This window comes from Hordeum vulgare, chromosome 6H, assembly GCF_904849725.1.
Source record: "Hordeum vulgare subsp. vulgare chromosome 6H, MorexV3_pseudomolecules_assembly, whole genome shotgun sequence".
NCBI classification, from domain to species: Eukaryota; Viridiplantae; Streptophyta; class Magnoliopsida; order Poales; family Poaceae; genus Hordeum; species Hordeum vulgare.
The window spans coordinates 126,308,711-126,328,127 of NC_058523.1; the positions used below are offsets into that span (position 1 = coordinate 126,308,711).

The 19,417-nt window shown below is 50.7% G+C and overlaps 2 protein-coding genes across 2 annotated transcripts; one reads left to right on the forward strand and one right to left on the reverse strand.

Annotated features, from left to right (window-relative positions):
* Positions 1 to 361: 361 nt before the first annotated feature.
* On the forward strand, positions 362 to 1,724 carry LOC123404653. Its single transcript, XM_045098592.1, has one exon. It carries the CDS (start codon positions 649 to 651, stop codon positions 1,021 to 1,023), a length of 375 nt encoding a protein of 124 aa, XP_044954527.1. The 5' UTR covers positions 362 to 648; the 3' UTR covers positions 1,024 to 1,724.
* A 9,611-nt stretch (positions 1,725 to 11,335) lies between these two features.
* On the reverse strand, positions 11,336 to 14,202 carry LOC123401636 (F-box protein At4g00755-like). The gene is made up of 5 exons (XM_045095477.1): positions 13,960 to 14,202; positions 13,469 to 13,873; positions 13,069 to 13,247; positions 12,657 to 12,775; positions 11,336 to 11,957 (listed from the first exon to the last, which is right to left on the reverse strand). Exons 1-5 carry the CDS (start codon positions 14,093 to 14,095, stop codon positions 11,603 to 11,605), a joined length of 1,194 nt encoding a protein of 397 aa, XP_044951412.1. The 5' UTR covers positions 14,096 to 14,202; the 3' UTR covers positions 11,336 to 11,602.
* Between the last annotated feature and the right edge of the window lie 5,215 nt (positions 14,203 to 19,417).

A 19,417-nucleotide genomic window follows, 5' to 3' on the forward strand; every position in this document is an offset into this window, starting at 1 on the left:
CACCGGCTATGGAGGAGGACGTGGATGTGTAGGCGGAGCAGCATGCCATCCTCAACTCCATCCGCTCGAAGTCGGCTGCCTAACTAGGCTAGGTGTCTTCGTCGGCACTAGATGGAGGCGGCGCGGGCTGTAGTGGAGGCGCCTCGGGCTATGGCGGACGCGATTCCGACGACGACAAAGAATAGGATAGTATGTCGTATGTATGATTTTTTTTTTGTCTTTGCATGACTTTGTATGAGCCTAGAGGATGAAATATGAAAGAGTTGAATATGGATAAATCCGAATTTGCAAATGGTGGTTGTAGATGCTCTTACAATCATTCACATCTTTGCACCTGCCTGGAGGCTGCCTCCCTCGGTCCCTCTCATATAATGCTGTCCCTCCCCTCCCGCTCCCGGCCTTTCTCTCCCTCCCCCGGTGCTCCGATCGATCATCCCATTCGCCCGCCGTCATCACTGCGATCCTCCACGCCTGCCCTTCCGGCCCTCCCCTTTTACAATTACACCGCCACAAGTGAACCCACAACCGTCGCTACTTAAGCGCACCCCGCACAACCCTACATTGCTTCTTCTTGCTTTCCTCCACGCGCGCCACCCCACTCTTTGCTCACTTGCTCTATCCACCACGCGCAAATCGAGTTGCTACTTCATGGGCCTCCAGCTCGATCAACTCGAGCTGCCGTCTCACCAGCTCCCTCCGGTGCGGACGTCCGCGACCGCCGCCGACGACGAAGACGGATATGCCACGCCGACGTCGGAGGCGAAGGTGCTGCGCGCGCCGTCGGTGTGCCCCCCGGCGCCGATGAAGCCCAGGCCTGCGCGGGCCAAGAGGAAGCAGCAGCACTGCTACTACCGCGGGCGGCGGCGCCGGTGCAACAGCGGGCCGGTGCAGGCGCGCTACTGGACCGTCGCCGTGCCACACGACCTCGCGGCGGTGTTCGTCGCGCAGCGGCCGTCCTCGCCTTCGAGCTCGCTGTGCCGGCCGCCGGCAGGCAAGAAGATCCGCGTGCACGTCGTAGGCTGACACCGGCACATGCATGCATGCATGCATCCGCGGTCCAAACGAGCGGGCATGCCCATGTGTGTGCCGCCGAGCCGGCGTCCATGCATGCATAGAAGATGTGAGCCTGTGAATGTCCACAGCATTGTCTAGCGATAGCTAGTTTAGTGCTTATAGCTTAATTATTAGCTCAACCGGCCTAGCTAGCAGCTTAGTTTAATCTAGCTCCTTGCGCTCAAATAACCAAGTGTACATGTAGTTGACGATGGCCCACGTGATCTTGGTAATTGTTAGCAAAATGATGTGTCAATGGAGTTGCATAGATCGACAGCAGGTTAATTAGCTGAGGAATTGTTCGTGTCTGCTGTGAACTTGTGATGACCGTTTCGTAAGACGGTGCGGAGTAAGAAATGTATTATTTCTTTGTTTTGTGGAAAGGCTTAAGATCATATATTGACTATCACATGTCCTTACAAACACACTCTAACCGCAAAAAAATTTACGTTCAAAACAATGGGAGAGTCGATGTTTTCTTCCCCTTGCATCCACCGACGGCACACCATATATGAGCACCGATCGATGCCGCCTCTGGCCTCTACCTCAGGTGGAGCAAACATTTTAAAACCAAACCCAGTAGCTTTTGCAAAACAGCCGACAGAAAGTCGTCGATGCTTACTAGGTTAAACTAGCGACAATGCAAAGCAAATTGCCATCCTCAGGAAGAAAACATTGATAAGGACATGTAAATTTCGAAAGACCAAAAAAGGCGGCCCAATCTAGATGAATTTGCTGGAAACCTAAACCGATCGGTCCAGAAAGACCCGCTGGAGATACAACTCCTCACGCCCTTCGTTGGTGGTAAGAAATTGTATACCTGTTGCATGTTGTTGTCGAATTCCCGGATCACCCCAGAATCCTTCTAGAAATTAATTGTTTCCCGTGAAATACCTACATGCCAAAAATGCCTTTACTTAGTTGCGATTCAATTGAATTTCACCTGTGAAGCAAACATTTTTGGAGGTTTATTTGCTTTTATCATTATTTTCTAGGTTAGATTAACTAATCCATACACCACAAATTAAGTTGCAATGATTCCCTAATTGGGGAGACAGAGGGCATTAAAACGGAGAACATGTATGTAATGGCTAGAGGGGAAAGGGTTCTCACTGACCCGAGCTTCCAAAGGGTGTCCTCTTGCCTAGGTCCTTTTTGATACCTAAAAAGGGGCGCGTGCATGAGAGGCGAGAGCAGAATAGATCTGGAGGTGAAAAATGCGCTTAATGCCACTCAGATCTGAATTTTATGGGGGCCAATGCAGGAGCGATTCAATGATTCTGTCCACGCTGAAGTACTACTGCCCCTGCATTTCCCTGGACAAGCCTGTGGCAGAACTATCAGTGCAAGTCCATCATAGGTGTCCATACTTTTATGCGGTAAGTTATCGCTCAGAGATGTCATTATGGGCAAGGCCCAAAGGCTGAATAATTTCATAGCTCATGAAGATTTTTGGGAACTAGTATGAGTCTGAGTATATACACCCTCCCAAGACTCCTCACAAAGGTGTACTCGCAGTCAGTGTAGTGGTGGTACAGAAGCGCATCAAACTTTCTACCATTAACTCGGAGTTTAGGGTCGAAATTAAAGCAGGCCTTTTTGCGGACACTGTTGCCTGCATATACAGAATGTACTACCGGAAGCTCTCACCGATGATTAGCAGTACTACTTCCATGCTTGTAAGTGACATGACACATTCCATTTGAAGATATTGTTACTGTTGCATCTTTGCATGCATGGACGGAGCTGCCATGCGTTATGGCCGCCGTGGATTCGTGATAAATGGTGTCTCCTTTCAATTGTGGTTGGTGCGTTGTTGATCGATAAATGCTGGGTGGGGTACACGGACACGTATGGTGGGGCGGCAGCCACTTGTGTATGCATAGTACGCATGCACGTATGTCCCCTGCCCCACGTCATTGTGTATTCCTGCAGGGACACCAGTTCATTACCTTGGCTAATAAGTAAAGCCATTTCTTTTTGTCGAGTACTAATTATTTCCTCCGTTGGAAAATACCTGGCCAAGGAATAAAGATATCTAGACGTATTTTAGTTCCAAATAAAAGCATTTGTTTTTATGGTTTTTTTATAAGTATTTTCAGATGAAGGGACTACTTCACTGTGACTCTTTTTTTTAAGCGATCCTTTGTTATTTGAGGGGCGGCTCTAATTTTTGGGGCCTTGCTGCCTTGGTAAAGCCGGGCTTTCAGTTCTGCGTCTCATGGGAACGAACCATAATGTTTGTTCTCTCGTGAAATGAGTTTAGTGAGAGCGGATGAGAAATTGTTGTGTAAAGAGTTGGTGAAATTGGCTTTAAAAGGGCACCGTTCTGCGCCGGCGCACCTACGCGAACATTTTCGTTGGTCGGGCAGCAGCCGTTCAATCTAAACTTCAATAGCAGTTAGATCTAGCATCTCACCCCGCGCGTCTCCGACCTTCTGCCGCACGATCATCCCTCCTCTCTTCGAGTCGTCATCGCTCGTCGCAGCACCCTCATGCCCTCCCCCACCCCACCCCCGGTCGCTCGACGCTCGTGCGTGCACTGGCTTCCCCCCCCCCCCCCCCCCCCCCCGCGCGTTTGAAGCTTTTTTAAACTCCGGTTGAAGCTTTTTTCACTTTGGTTGAAACTTTTTTCATGTCGCTTGAAGCTTTTTCCACGACGGTTGAAGCAATTTTCGTTTGATGATTGTAGCAAAAATGACAGCCTTTTTTCTCGTCGGTCTGTGGTTGAAGCTTTTCAAACATATGGTTGAAGCTTTTTGTCAACGATTGCAACTTTTTGTGTTCCGTTGTCGCCGGTTGAAGCTTTCTTCTAACCGATTGAAGCTTTTTTCATCACGGTTGCAGCTTCCCGCGGTTTGCGTGGTGGGTGGCCCTCGATTCCCGTCGTCTCTGGTTGAAGCTTTCGACAATACGATTGTAGCATTTTTCGATCGCCGGTTGAAGCTTTTTTCGTCGCCGGTTGCAACATCGTCGTCTCTGTCATAGCTTTTCGTCTCCAACACCGATGGCATCCCGATGCGGCGGAGCGGGGGATTTGTTGAGAAGGTGGAGTGGGAGGTAGCGGTCTGTTCGTCGGAGGAGAAACATGAAAGGGGATCGCCCCCATGCTGACGATAGAGAGCTTGAAGCACTGTCGGGATCCGCCGACGACGGTGCTCATCGTCATCGCTCGATGTTGCTCGTCGTCGCCGCTCGCCGTCACTGCTAGTCGCCCTTCGCCGTGCTGCTTGCCGGTTGCAACACCGGTGTGCGCGAGGTAGAAGATGGGAAAAGCGGGGATGGTGGGCCAAGGGAAGCTAGGGACACGTGAGGAAGGCTGCAAAGCGTGCTACCACGTGATGGGAAACGATCCCGCGGCCCGCATGCGTCCAGCGCAATGGTTCGACCGACGCGCCGGGTAGAAACGTTTTTCTTATAGGAATGTCACAATACTATAGATTCTGTGTTTGGATGCTAGGCTATCCCACTATGGGACATGAATAGCCATTTTTATGTGAATAGCAGTCGTTTGGTTTGTGGACGAGTATAGACACGGACGGAGCTCCCTTGTAGGCAATGGGGTCAATTGACCCCACTAAAATTAGCAACTCCTTCACTAATTTAGAATTAATCATTCTCATTTATGAAGGATGACCCCATGGTGCAGCCGATGGAAGACGACCGTTCGGGTTATCTTCAACCGGTTTGGATGGCGTGCTAATAATAGGCTAGGTGTATAGACATCGTAGTCTGTTGTTAGTTACGCCGGATGTGGCTTTTTCATATCAGATTTTTATTTGTTTTCTCAAGCTGCAGAGCTTTGTGGAGCTTAGACTTTTTTTAATTATTATAAATAAGATGGTTGTATGTATCGACTAATGCAGAGGCCGGGGGCTCGTTTCCTTTTTTTTTTTTAAAGATGATCCTATTATCATAGACATGACCCCATTAAACTTTTTTTCAAGCTTCTCACTGAGTATAGATAGGAAGACCAGATGCTTGGAATATTCATTCAAAATCAGGCTCCGCGCATCCGGAAAAATCTGCCGGGTTCGGCTCACCTCTCGGGCTCCTAGCATGGATTATTGTCAAGGACAGTAAGCGAGTGCCACATGTTCTTGCGGGTCAACAACTCTAAATAAGTTAGATTTGTTTCGTCTGTCTAAAATCTTGCTCCTTGGGTGAGTTGATTCTTCCTCACCGGACCTCTCCGCTAGGGAAATAGGAGACTGGATAACAAAAGAATCTATAGTCGGACCTCTCAAATTCTCCTTAAATGTCTCGGCAGACCGTCCGGTCACTATTTGATCACAAAAAATCGATCCAGAAGGTCTCTTAAACCGGTCACAAACGCACGTGCTGATCGGCACCCCCTATTTCCAGCCCAAATATGGGGCAGATATGCTCGGGCACGCTCGCCACGTCGGACCCGATAGCCCGACCCTTCCTCAAATTGCACCAAATTCATCCCGCAGAACTGCCGGATCCAGTTCAAGTTTTCCTCTCTTCTTCCTCCGCGTGTCGTCTGTCTTGTAGCTCCGCCGCCGCGCGCGCTCCATCGCCTAGTAGCCTCTACCACACCAACCACTCGATGAAAGGGATCATCTCTCCCGACCTCTTTGCGCAGGACCTCGTCGCCGGCCTGGAAGACAGCACGGTACGTCCGACAACTCTACGGATGTGCCCTGCGTCGGATGTGTTCGACAGAATGTCTGACCGGATTTGTTGGTCAAATTTTTAGGACAAATGATGGATTTTGATGCTTCGTTGGGTGAGGAGTATGGACAGACGGAGCTTGATCAACTGATTCAAGATGAGTTCTTCGATTCACCGGATTTGGACAGAGAAGTGGACATGATGATGCTCATGAGCATGCAAGAGGAAATGGACTCGAAAATTGGAGCACATTCTCAATTTTGAGGTCTCAATCAAAGGGAGAAGAATCATCAATCAGGATAGGGTATCAGGAGCAAAGCTACTGCAGAAGGATAACTTTATTACGGATTTAACTTTCTCGGCTAATACCATTTTCCGTCGTCGTTTTCGCATGCAAAAAAACATTGTTCTTGCGCATTGTGGAGGCAGTGAAGGCACACGATGACTACTTCAAGCTCACAAGGAATTATTGCGGTCAGCTCTCTTTCTCTGCCAAGCAGAAGTGCACGGCTGCTATGAGGATGCTTGCATTTTATACTGCTGCTGATGTCGTTGGTAAGATGGTTAAGATGGGGGAGAGAACATGCCTGAAAACTATTGTCAGGTTTGCCCGTGCTGTGGTGGAGGTGTTTGAAGCAGAGTATCTGAGTGAGCCAAATGCATAAGACACAGAGAAGTTGTTGTCAATTGGAGAGGCGAGAGGGTTTCCACGAATGCTCGGATCAATCGATTGCATGCATTGGCAATAGAAAAACTGCCTCAAAGATTTACGAGGAATGTACCAAGGTCACGCAAAAAAGGCCACCATCATACTAGAGGTGGTGGCATCACATGACTTATGGATTTGGCATGCTTTCTTTGGAATGCGAGGTTTTCACAACGACATCAACATGCTTCAACGATCTCCGGTGTTTAATAGGCTTTGCAACGGGGAATCACCTCTGTGCAACTATATCGTCGACGACCGAGACTACAACATGGGACCACTTGGCAGAAAATAAAAACACTTCGCAACAATACATGAATCAGCTAGAAAGGACGTGGAAAGGGCTTTTGGAGTGCTGCAAGCGTGTTGGGGAATTATTCTTGGGGCTGCAATGACGTAGGGATAAAAAACTTGGTCGCAGGTGATGACATTTTGTGTTATTTTACACAATACAATCGTCGAAGATGAGGGTGATGGTGTAGCCCATACCAACAATTTTGAAACACATGTAATACAAGTTGAAATCTTTAAAGATCAAGATGCAATGTAGTTCATGAATTCTTTGCAGATGCATCAGAATCTTCGAGGTCATCATGTACACACCCAACTACTCTATGATATGGTGAACCATATGTGGATCCACAATGAAAATTAAAGAGCAGATGATTGATCGTGCACTTTAAATAAAACTGATGTAAAGCCTTTTTATGTTTGATGCCAGCATTTACTTTACGTGCGGCGTTTATTATCGAATAATTGGCCTGCATGATTTTATATGAATTTAAAAGTCTGGATATGAGGTATATGAATGCACGAAATAAAATATGAGAAGCTGTCCGGATGCGTCCGCGGACGTTTGGGTGGCCGGATTTGAGGAATCCGACTGCCGCGGACGACAGGTTCTTGCTTAACCACCGGCGATGTTGCTGGCTCGTTTAAGGCCGGTAGAAGAATACCACAAGATCTCGCATGTCGGATTTGTGATGTCAATCAACGTTTTGCTCCCAGATTATAATTGAGCCAAAAGGACTCCAAATGAGGATATCGGAATTCGGCGCTTCTTGTCCGGTGGGACGCCGCCGTGTTACTGGCCCTGGCCCGGCACTCGTTTACTGGCCCTGCACAATAACCCATGTCGCGCAGGGGGGCGCGAAAACAACCCGCGAAGCGTTTTTCGCGGCCCTCTTGTTCTGTTTCTCTCCTCTGTCGGCAGGGGTCATGGCGACGGCGGCAAACAGGTGAGGTGAGTGCCACGCGGCCGCCGTAGCCCTCCAGGTGGCGGCGCCGGCCCCGCTTCACTCCGGCCCTGCTTCTCTCCGGCAGGTGCCCGTGCGCGTGCAGCGCCGGCCGTGCTAGCTTCTTGCTGCGCGTGCAGCGCCGGCCTTGCTAGTTGCTAGCTGTGCAGCGTCGGCCGTGCTAGCTATGCTGTTTCTGTCCATAGTGCTAATTTTCTTTCTATTTTTGATTGTTTTGTGCCGCAGCGGATCAGGTGAAAGGCGACAGGGAAGTCACGGACTAAAGTAGATTATACCGAAAAAGTGTTTCTCCCGCTTTTGTATACAAAACAACCAACCAATACAGTCAACAATACATGTTGAAGCAGACATCACAATCATGTCCAAACCAAAAACAAAAGAAAAATAAGAAGAAGAAAATGTGAACAACACCGAATCAACGAAAGTTGTAATGTTCCGCAACTATTGCGTTCACCAAATAATTCCACCACACTTCAGTACCATCGGATTGCCGCGTGCCAAGTAACACCTTCAAGAAGGACTGTGACGACAATAACGTTGCTGCCCGGACAAGTCCTAAGGCCCTGTTTGTTTCATAAGTCCTAGGACTTTTTTAAGTCCCAACTTATAAGTCATAAGTCCCTACCTGTTTGTTTACAGGGACTTATAAGTCCCGAGTCCCTACCTGTTTGTTTACAGGGACTTATAAGTCCATGTTGCACCTAATAAAATACACTTGTTCACATAACCATCATCAGCCTAATTGTCAACAGCAAACTGGTCATCAACCATGGCGTGGTACTGCCGGGTTGAACCAGCAACATGAACCAGCAGAAAAGATGAACCAGCCAGTAGAAAAGATGAACCTGCAGAAAAGATGAACTAGCAGGACCAACGAACCGAGGGAGACGAGGCGGCGGCCGGGCGGCGACGAGGCGGCAACCGAGGGAGACGAGGCGGCGGCCGGGCGGCGACGGGGCGGGGCGGCGGGCGGGCGGCGACGGGGCGGGCGGCGACCGGGCGGGTGGGCGGCGGGGCGGCGACGGGGCGGGCGGGGACGGGGCGGGCGGCCGACGGCGATTGGGGCGGCCGGCGGCGGGCGGTGCGAGCGTCCCTGGAGTCCTGTCGCCAATAATCCCTGGAGCGATCGGGGCAGGGCGGTGCGAGCGTTAATGGGACCAGAATAAGTCCCAATAAGCTCCTATTAGAGAGTCTTATTTCATAAGTCCCAATTAACCATAATAAGTCTCAATAAGTCCTTTGTGTTTGGTTTAGGTGGGACTTATAGGGACTTTTTTAAGTCCCAAAACCAATAAGTCCCTGGAAACAAACACCCTCTAAGATTTCTTCCAGCACACGAAGGTTAGCAGGGGAGAGGTACATCTGACGCCCTTCAGGAAGAGAGGGGGCGCCAGCACGCGTCATCGCATCGGTGTCGGCCAGATCCAACAGAGATTTCTCCCGACCCCTCACATCCACCGCGCGAATCCAATCCTTAGCTCCACCATGCCAACCATCCATCAACAAGCGCCACCGCAGACACCACAGTCACGCGGACACCACCGTCGTCTCTCCACAGCAAACGCAGCAAGGTCGGCTGGACTGAGACACAACCACCGTAGATGGGGACCGGCAGTACCACAGCCGCGTGGGAGGGGATAACCTCCACCGACACACGCGATAGCAGACCGGACGCAGGCGCACGGGCATGCTGGACCCCCCACCCCAGTCGGGCCCAGATCAGGCCCGTTAAGCCCCCACCACCTCGCTGTAGCAGACGCAACACAGGAGCCGCCGCCCGTATCGTGTCAGACTAGCCGGAGATGACCCGCCGCCAAGGACAGCACCACCACCGCACCTGCCGCCAAGGCGCCGGACCGCCGCCCGCCGAGCAGCCCACGTCGAACCCGCGACCCGCGCCGCTCACCGGGCCAGATCCATCCTCCGCTGCATCCAGCCCCGAGCACGTCCCACCTGCGCGCAGCCACTGCACCGCGAGCCCGCGCCCATGCCGCCGCCACCGCATGCGCCAGCGGCCGCATCACCGGCCCCACGCGAGCACGACGCCCCCGCACGAACAGGCTGTCCCGCGCCAGCCCCAAGATCCGAGCGGAGGGGATGTTAGAGATATGACACACAATCAGTACGATGAAGAATGAAACCAAGCAAAGGGACACAAGATTTTAACATGGAAAACTTCTCCAACACGAAAGGGCAAAAACCACGAGCGCCAGCCAGCCAAACTTCACTATGAACGGGAGAGGTTACAAACACCGGGGATTACAATTGGTCGACTTATCCCGTGCGGCGGCTTACAAGAGGTATATATAACACATGTGTCCTAGGTCAACCCTGATTCGCTTCAGCCAAGCCTACCAGCGACGGGCCTTGCTCCGCTCGCTCGTCAGAAGTTGGCCTTCCTCTTTATATTAGAATTTGGAGCATAACATAACGGGGGAGAGGAAGCCCGCTGCCACCGACGCCACCAAGGCTTCGCCCCGACAGCACGTGTTGACGGCGGCAGGGAAGGGAGGCCGGAGGAAGGGAGGAGGAAGCCGGTGGCTAGGGTTCGCCCTCTCGGTCGCCCGCGGGGCGACGCGAGAGGAGAGGGGGGTCGGGAGTATTTTTTAGTTCTCCCATATATCCTAAAGTAGATTATGGGGGGAGTACATAAAAGAGACACTCTGGATCACTCAACTAGCACAGTATAATTTCGTAATCCCTTCCATCCATATTATTCTCGCTCAAACGGATGTATATAACACTGAAATAGGTATGCCTCTAGTGACAAGTAATATGGATTCGAGGGAGTGGTAGTTTCGGAAGCGGGCTACAGCGTGTGGCTCTTTAACCACTGCTCCAAAATAGAGTTAGGTACAGCGTGTGGCTCTTTAACCACTGCTCCAAAATAGAGTTAGGTACGTTAACCGAGCTTCTCATCATTGTTCAAGGCAAGCACAGCGTGTGCCTCTGTATACATGAGACAGTGACTTTTCACTAAGAAACTAACCTTATCTTTTTGGAGAAGATGGTCTGGAGAAGTTATAGAAGGAAAAAAAATACCGTATGAAGAGAGCTTTAGGTTCGGGCTGTCCATGATGAAACATAAATTGGACAGAGCCAGTTCCCCTGGGAACTTCAGATTCGGGCTGTTCGTGATAAAGGATAAATGGGATACAGTCACTTCCCTGGTTCATACTCAGATTGAAGGAGTATCGGTGTGTGATAGATAGTGGCCATTCAGAGTTATTTTCCTCTTTGAAAATGTTAAATACTCCTTTCAATAGTCTACTAAAACTACAAATATTTCGGTACAAAGGGAGTATATGTAAAGGGATGAATGAGTTTAAGTGCATTGCACAAGGGCACCTGGCACTGGTTGTGGACATGCAACGCGGATTAAGATCCAAGCATGCACAAACATGGAAATCCAATCTATAGTCTTGTCCAAAACTTACCAGGATACCAACTGATGGAATAACGACTTATGCTTCTCAGATACCATGGTCTTGCGCCACATCAAGGCATCAAGATTTACACCCCGTAGTCGACCTCGGTTCCAGAAGTCTGACTTAGCCAAGGGCCTAGGCAAGCTGAAAGCGCAATCGCTCAACCCTGGAGATGCAACTCCACAAAGATTAGATTGCATTCAGCATATATACAGCAAGTCTACAGTGTCATGCTTTCATAGTGTGCCAAAAGATTTCTGCAATCCGTCCACAAATGGCATTTATTTGAAAAGTAATATATGACCAATATTCACCACTAAACCGAAAACACAAGAGAAAACACGACCAGGCTTGAGCAGAGTTGCAAACCATAAGAGCAAGTTGTCTCAGATCAGGTCCTCTGGGTTCCAGAATCAGCTTCAGAAATGTTTGCAACGAAGGCTTGCAGAGTTCAGAGGTGTTCACTAAACTACAATGAGTAAAACCATGGCACAGTTGTAGGTGCAGTCCAGCATGCAGATCTACTCACGATAATCATCGTCTGACATGCCACCTACATCATCTTCATGATCATCGTCTGAGATGCCACCTGCATCATCTTCATGATCATCGTCTGAGATGACACCCACATCATGCATGTAATGTACAGGCTCCAGAAGTGCACTCACTACTGCTGCTCTGCGATTCATCTGCCTGTATCTAGCAACAAGATGGTGCCACTCCAGCGAGTCATTGGTATCATCTTGCAGAAGGTCATCGATGGATAGGTCTTTGGCACCCGGTAAGTACTTGAGGATTGAATGACCTTCAGGATCCGAGATGTCAACCATGAAAAGTGGGGAGAGTGAACGGCCCAACACTTGAACATGGCAAACACTGTTACATGCAAAAGGGAGAAAAGATCGCAATGTTTCAGCATTTCTAATTTACATAATACATCATTTCGGGTTTACAAGGCTCATACACATTTTGAGGCTAACTTTGACCAGCAATTTCACTACCAAAATATTAATCATATGCCATAATAAATGTATCATCGAATTTGCATTTCAAAGAAGATCTCAAGGATACTTCCTCTGTCCCAAACAAAGCTGTACTAAAGCTGAGACAACTTATCTTGGGACAGAGGGAGTATAATTTTTATGGCACAACACTCATATACTGTTGGTCTATTTGACGGTCAAAATAAATCTCAATATGCATTCAGGCCTTGTAAACCTAAAAGGAGCGAGTATGCGAGGAGAAGTACCTAAATTGAGCAAACTTTACTACAGGATTCATAGTAACATTTTACAATATAATGCAAGAAATTGACAAGTACATCTTCTAAATGCTACAGTACAAGCATCACAAAAACAATGTATGCACCATGATGAAGTGTGAGGATAAAGTTGCAGACAATCAATATTTACAGAAATAAGTTCTGACGTGCACAATTTCATTCTTCATGGTGCAGTGAACGAGTATTAAGTTTTGCATTTCCACTAGCAGCCTGATATGGAGTTACATTAAGCCTCTGAATTTGCATCATCATGCCATATTTTGCAAAAGCTAATCATGCCATATTCAACTTACCATATGTAGTACATATCATCTGCTTCTTGTTTCTGTACTCTGCCCAAGAGTTCAATCATCAACACACCACCAATGCAAAGGGCAGGGCGTGGGAGCTTGAAGGATTGTAGTTCGTTTTTCTATCACACCACAAATAGATGGTATCATAAGGTCATCGATATATCCAATATCAACCAACATCCTAATTTGCTAGACCATGGCTAGGAGAACTAAAAGGATTACATCATTAGTGGATCTCGTAATCACAAACTACTGACTCGTTATTTGTCCTAAACATGAGAAATTCTGGCTAAGTGGAAGTGGAGTATAAGAGTTCTTTGACTGAAAAAAGTAACTACGCAAAGTCTCATGGTAGAATTTTTCCCATCGATCTGTAGATATACATAAACAATAAAAGGATGCACCAACTCACCTGTAACATAGGGAACTCTGGCGAAGTGTAAGTCCACATGTACTTTTCCTCAGCATTTACCATCTTATTCTCATCATCATCAATTATAAACGACTCTGATTCTCGCGGAAGCTTGTAATGGCCCATCCGAAATCGCACCGTCTTTGAAGAGTATATAGGGTCATCATCCTGAAAAAAGGCTGGCAATTTTTCGAAACAAAGGGCATATAAATACTATCGATCAATCACCTGACATGACAAATCTATCCAAGACAAAAATTTGCATTGCCTAGGCATCCTCAACTAATTTGGGGGCATTTAGCCTAATCAATCAAGCAATCAATCAACGGTGTGCACTATGAAAGAGAACAAGCAAATTGCAATACCACACAGGCTAAATCATCAATAAATAATAACGCACCTTGGTACGGCCGCACCCTAATCTCATCGACAACGCAGATGTCAGAGTTGAGCCTGTAGGTGAGGCTCTCCGGCGCCTCGGGGTCGTCCGCCCCGCCGCTCGACCAATAGGAGGGGCGGAAATTGATAATCTCCTCCTCGTCGAGGGTGTTCTCCATGGTCTCTATTGGGAAGTCGTCGGTGCTGGAGGCGCCGATACAGTGCGAGATGCATCCCGCGGAGGGCCTCGCGGAGTCGGAGACGTAGGCGCCGGCGAGGTTTGAGTATATCCTGTAGTCCCTCTCGCTGACTGACTCGGAGGCGGCGGTTGAAGGCGGCGATCTGGTCACCTCTGCCGCCGCGGCGACGGTGGCGACCTCGGGGCACAGCCGCAGGCACAGGCTCTTGCTCAGGCCGCTCTCGACCACTGCGTAGGGTAGGGGGGAATCAAGGGCATGGCGATGGTGATATTAGAATGGATAGCCATCGGAGAGTAGGGCGAGAATCGCTCACCGCATCTGCGCCAGGTTCGGGAGACGGCGGCGGCGCGGACGAGGTCGGCGGGGTGGTCAAGGCGGTCGAAGACGCATGCTGAGACGTCGGGGCCGATCCACTCCAGCAGGTCCGCGCTGCAGCACTCCTCCGCCATGGCGCACCAAGGTTCCTTCCTTCCTTCCTTGGGGTCCGCGCGACCCGGGGGGGGGGGGGGGGGGGGGGGGACGCGATGGAGAAGTACAGGAAGTTTTTGACAAAGAGAAGTTGGGGACGATAAGGGGGTCTTTATTTATTTATTTATAACATTCTTTTTTACTACTGTAAATAAAAAATCGGTTTGGTAGATGTCTTGTGCGTTCACTGCAGCTTCACCTTCCGAACCGCCATAAATGGGCCACAAAGAGCAGCAAGCAATCGCTTTCCAAATCCTCGCGCCCCCTGCCGTCTGCAATCTTCTCTCGCCCAATCCTGCTGCTCCGGATTTGTGAATCTTTGTCGAATTGGGTTAGTTTTTCTTTTGAAAAGAAAATATATACTCACCCACACTCATTCATATGCGCCCACACGTTAATTACGCAGCACCTTCAAAGATAGTGTTAACATATTATGTATTTGGTCCACCTCCTAATTTTGTATAGTTAAGGTCGTGGCCAATCTTATACATCATATATACGTGCGATTGCAACAGATCAATACATCGTGCAATTTCATTATCATACATGGTATCGGTTTTTAGGTTACAACCCTAGCTTCCGCGCAACCGTTGTCGTCGCCGCGCCTCGCATCGATCGCGTCGTCGTCGCAGCCGCGCCTCTCTCCAATCGCGTCGCCGCCGCCGCATCTCCTCCCGCCGCTGCCGCGCTTCCCTAGTGTCGTCGCTGCCCCTGCCGCCGCGCGTATCTCGCACCATCGCCGTAGTCACCTCCTCTGCCGCTGTCGCCGCGCCTCTCCCGCGCCGCCGACGCCCTCCTCATGTCGTCCACGACCGGCTCCAACTCGTTCGTCGACGTCAACCCTCCCGCCGCCGCCAACATCCGCAACCTCAACATCCACGAGCTGGTTCACATTCGTCTTGCCCACACCGACTCCTCCTACTACGCTTGGAAGACCTACTTCTCTCTTGAGTTCCAGGAATACAACCTCCTCGACCACGTGGATGGCTTCGTCGACTACAGCCTCGTGCCCGACCATCATGAGTGGTCCGCCATCGACGCCACACTCATCCGCTCGTTCTTCCTCACCATCTCACCCGACCTATTCCATACGATCGTGCACGACGGTGACGATGCCTGCGTCGTCTGGACCAAGCTGAACGGGCTCTTCACCGACAATCGCCTTCAATGTCGCATTTTTCTGCAACAAGAGTTCTTTGGGTGCCACCAGGACAACTCCTCCATCGTTGACTATTGTCTCCGACTCAAGACTCTTGCGGACGAGCTCCGCGGCATTGGTGTGAAGATTGATGACGACACCCTTCTCCGCACGCTCACCGCGGCCTCAACGAGGACTTCGGCAACACCGTGGCCAACCTCTCCCTCATCACCGAGCCCTCCTTCGCCAAGTTCATGGCCTATCTCCGGCTAGAGGAACGCCGGATGAAGCAGGTCAAGAGTTAAGCCATGCACGTCGCTCTCGCCACGAGCACCACCCGCAGCGGTCCTCCTCCATCGCGGGCTGCTTCCCAACAACAGCGGGCTCCCATGCCATCGCAGCACCCTCCGCTTCTTCCCCTACCGTAGGCGGCCTACGACGCGCCCCTGCCGCCTCCCACACCCACCAATGGGCGCCGCCGCGGCGACCGGCGCGGCGGTCGTCAGCAGCAGCCTCAACAGGCGGGTGGTGCCCCTCGTCCATAGCAGCAGCAGCAGCCCAGCCCGCCTTGGGGCCGGTGGCTACAACCCTTGGACGGGCATCATGCACGCGTGCTCGATGTCGGTCCCTCGGGCCCCAGCGACATCGTTCCCCGTGTTGCGACCCCCAGCGTATCAGGCGTACTTTGTCGCACCGCAGCCGTACGGTGGGTATGCTCCACCACCACCGCAGCTCACGGGCGCCTACAACTTTCCCATGGCGTCTGCTCCACCATCACACGTGATGCCTCCAGCCCTATGGGACCCGTTGCTTCTCGCCGCGCTACACGACACACTTTCGCCCAACACTTATACTAGTGGCGATGATTGGTACATGGACATCTGGTAATCTTACCTCTTTCTCTCTCGTGAACACCACCACCCGTATCACTTTCAGTGATGGCTCCACCCTCCCGATCACTCACATTGGGCACACTTCGTTTCCTTCTACTTCCATGCCTTTGTCTTTATCTAACATTCTTGTTTCATCCGACCTCATTAAAAATCTTGTTTTTGTTCGTTATCTTGCTCGTGAAAATCATGTGACGGTTGAGTTTGACCAATCTGGCTTTTGTGTCAAGGACGCTTAAACCAGGATGGTACTCCACCGGTGCGATAGTCCCAACGAGGATCTCTATTTAGTCCACCCGAAGTCCTCCGCCGCCACCACCACTCCAATTGTTCTCTCCATCGGCGTCGACCTCTGGCACGCTTGTCTGGGTCATCCCAACCCGACCACTCTCCGTCATATTCTTAGGAGTTTTAGTTTCAATTGTAATAAGATTGAGGATCATACTTGTCATGCATGTCGTGTCGGCAAACACGTTCACCTTTCGTTGACTGGTTCCACCACCATTGCTTCTTTTCCTTTTCAGTTAATCCATAGTGATGTGTGGACCTCTCCAGTCGCTAGTAATTCGGGCTACCTATATTATCTCGTTCTCCTTGACGATTACTCCCATTATGTGTGGACTTTTCCCTTGCGACAAAAGTCGGATGCGCTCTCCACTTTTATGGCTTTTTACTCCTATGTCAGCACGCGGTTTGGGCGTCCCATTCTTGCTCTTCAGACTGACAATGGAAAAGAGTTCAACAATCTCGCATTCTGATCTTTTCGTTTGCAGCATGGCATAGTTTTCCGCCTCACTTGCGCGTACACCTCCCAGTAAAACGGTCGCGTTGAACGTGTCCTTCACACTCTCAATGACTGTGTCTGCACCCTCCTCTTTCATGCCCATATGTCACCCCGCTTTTGGCTGGATGCTCTCGCTACCGCATCTCTTCTCCTCAACCTTCGACCTTGTCGGCCGCGATGGAACTATGCACCCCACCACTTACTCTTTGCTACACCACCTTCCTATGAGGGTGTGCGCATCTTTGGGTGCATCTGTTATCCTAGCGTGGTTGACATCTCTCCTCAGAAATTTGCCCCGCGCTACGTCGCCTGCATCTCCATTGGTTATCCTCCCAACTCCAAAGGATATCGGTGCTATGATCATGTCTCCCATCGCGTGTTCACATCCCGGCACGTTCACTTCGACGAGTGTGTGTTTCCGTTTCAGCACGTGCCTCCAGCCTCTTCTTCATCACCAGTCATTGATGGCGTCGGGTCCTCGACCCCCCTCCCCACTTGGACGCTCGCGTGTGGCCCTTGGCCCGCCCCTGGCTTCGCGCCGCACCCCGGCTCGCCGGCTGTGGCCTCTTCAGGCTCGGGCGTTGTGCTTCCTAGCACCACCTGGGCTCCCTGGAGCCTCATGCGCCACCTGCGGCCTCGCCCGCACCTGCAGCACCGGTGTCGCCCACTGCACCTACAGTGCCAACTGCAGCCTCGCACCACCTGCAGCATCGGTGTTGCCCGATGCACCTACAATGCTGGCGTCAGCTGCGCCCACTACACATGTAACAGCCCCGTGCACCCCCTTTCCTTTTCTATAACCTTTCCTTGGATGGCATCTTCCAATTTTGGCATGTTGGATTTGAATAAAGAGTTAAGCCTTGTCTTTCTTTGGTTGCATCATGGCAACATTATTTGTGTGCTCCATTGGTTTCCCTTGTGGTGATCGTGATGTGAGTGTGTGCATGTGATCTTGTGTGGTTTTCAAACGTTGCAAAACCTTGTTTGTTCAAATAGGTAAAACCCTCTCCTTTTTATTTTTTTAGAAGTTCTGATAGAAGTGCCTCCTTTTGCCAAATAAAAATGTTGCATCCCCCCCCCCCCAGATATTCTGGTTGGGATCGTGGTGAAGTTTCTTCTCGTGTGGAATATTTTTGTGCCTTCCATTCTTTGCAAAAGGGGCCTCATTAAATAAAAAAGGTTTTATTTGTTGTTTCAAAAAATGTCAATTCATTTTTTTAAACTAGTTCATATTTATGCGGGCCAGGGATATTTTTCTTTCCAAAACCCCCTCTATTTTTCTTTCTGAATTTTGGCATGTGTGGGTTTTATTAAAGGAAACATGTTAATTGTTTTTATTTTTCTGGGACGAGAGTTAGACAGCCCCCCCCCAACTAGGCCTCTTCTCTTTTCTCAGGCTAAGTGGAAACCACCACCAGCGGCAGTATCCAGTGCAGCGTGGCCCACCTTCCCCCCTCCGTCCCTCTCCTCCATCAGGTTTAGAGAGAGAGAGAGAGAGAGAGAGCGCCAACGCCGTGAGTTCTCTCAGACATTGAGGCAACTCCCGTTAGTTCCCTCTCCTTTAAGACCCCCTCGACGTCCGAGACCCTTCTTAGGGTTTCCCTCTCCTCCATCACTCCGCCGCCACCCTTCTCCGTCGCCCCTTCTTCTTTGTCAGGTAAGAGAGGTAGAGTGGAGAGAGGTTCACAGGTGTTGTAAGCGTCAGGGGCTGCGCCGCTCGCCGTCGTTGTCGTCCTCGTCGGTGGTTGTGCCCTTCGCCGCTTCGGAGATGTCCAGAGGCTCGAGGGTGTTGTCGTCGTCCCGTTCCCGTCGCTATGGAGGCCGGAGAGCCTCCACGCCGTCGGCCCCGTCCTCGACTACGACGAGAACCCGAAGCCCGAACCCCTGCAGCGGCTACGTCGCGTCTGCCTCCTCCTCGCCCCGTACCTCTTCTATTCCTCGTGGTGAGCATCCCCCCTTGACGTAGCTAGTTCTCCTGCACGTCGTCGTCGTAGATCGTCGGTAGGAGCCCCGCAGCTGTCTGCCGCCATGTACGGTTGCAAGCTCGGGGCTTTGCCCCCTATAGATCGCGGCGGGTTAGCCCTCGGACTGGGACCCCCAAGGCACCCCGCACCTTCACCGGTGCGCTGCCCCTCCGATGAGAGTCGTCGTTGCTGCCGGTGTCGTCGTGCTTCCTGTGTCGCGACCGGGAGAGAAGCCGACGTCTTACCTTGTTTATCTTCATTTGAGCCCCTCTCCTAGTAGAACCCCCTTCGTAGCCCGACTGGTTGAGCGAGCGCGGTGGGTTCGACTCGCCCCCTCGCGTAGTGGTTTTTGTGGCTTTTGTTCTGTGTTGCGGCAAGTGATAGGCTCAGTACATATAATGTTACCTCCTCTGTAGTAGCAACTTCACCTTCGTAGCCCAGTGGTTGGGCGCTGCGAATACCACCAGGGGGTGTGGGTTCGATTTCACACGTGGCCCTTTTATTTTTATGTGCATTTTTTTCTGTGT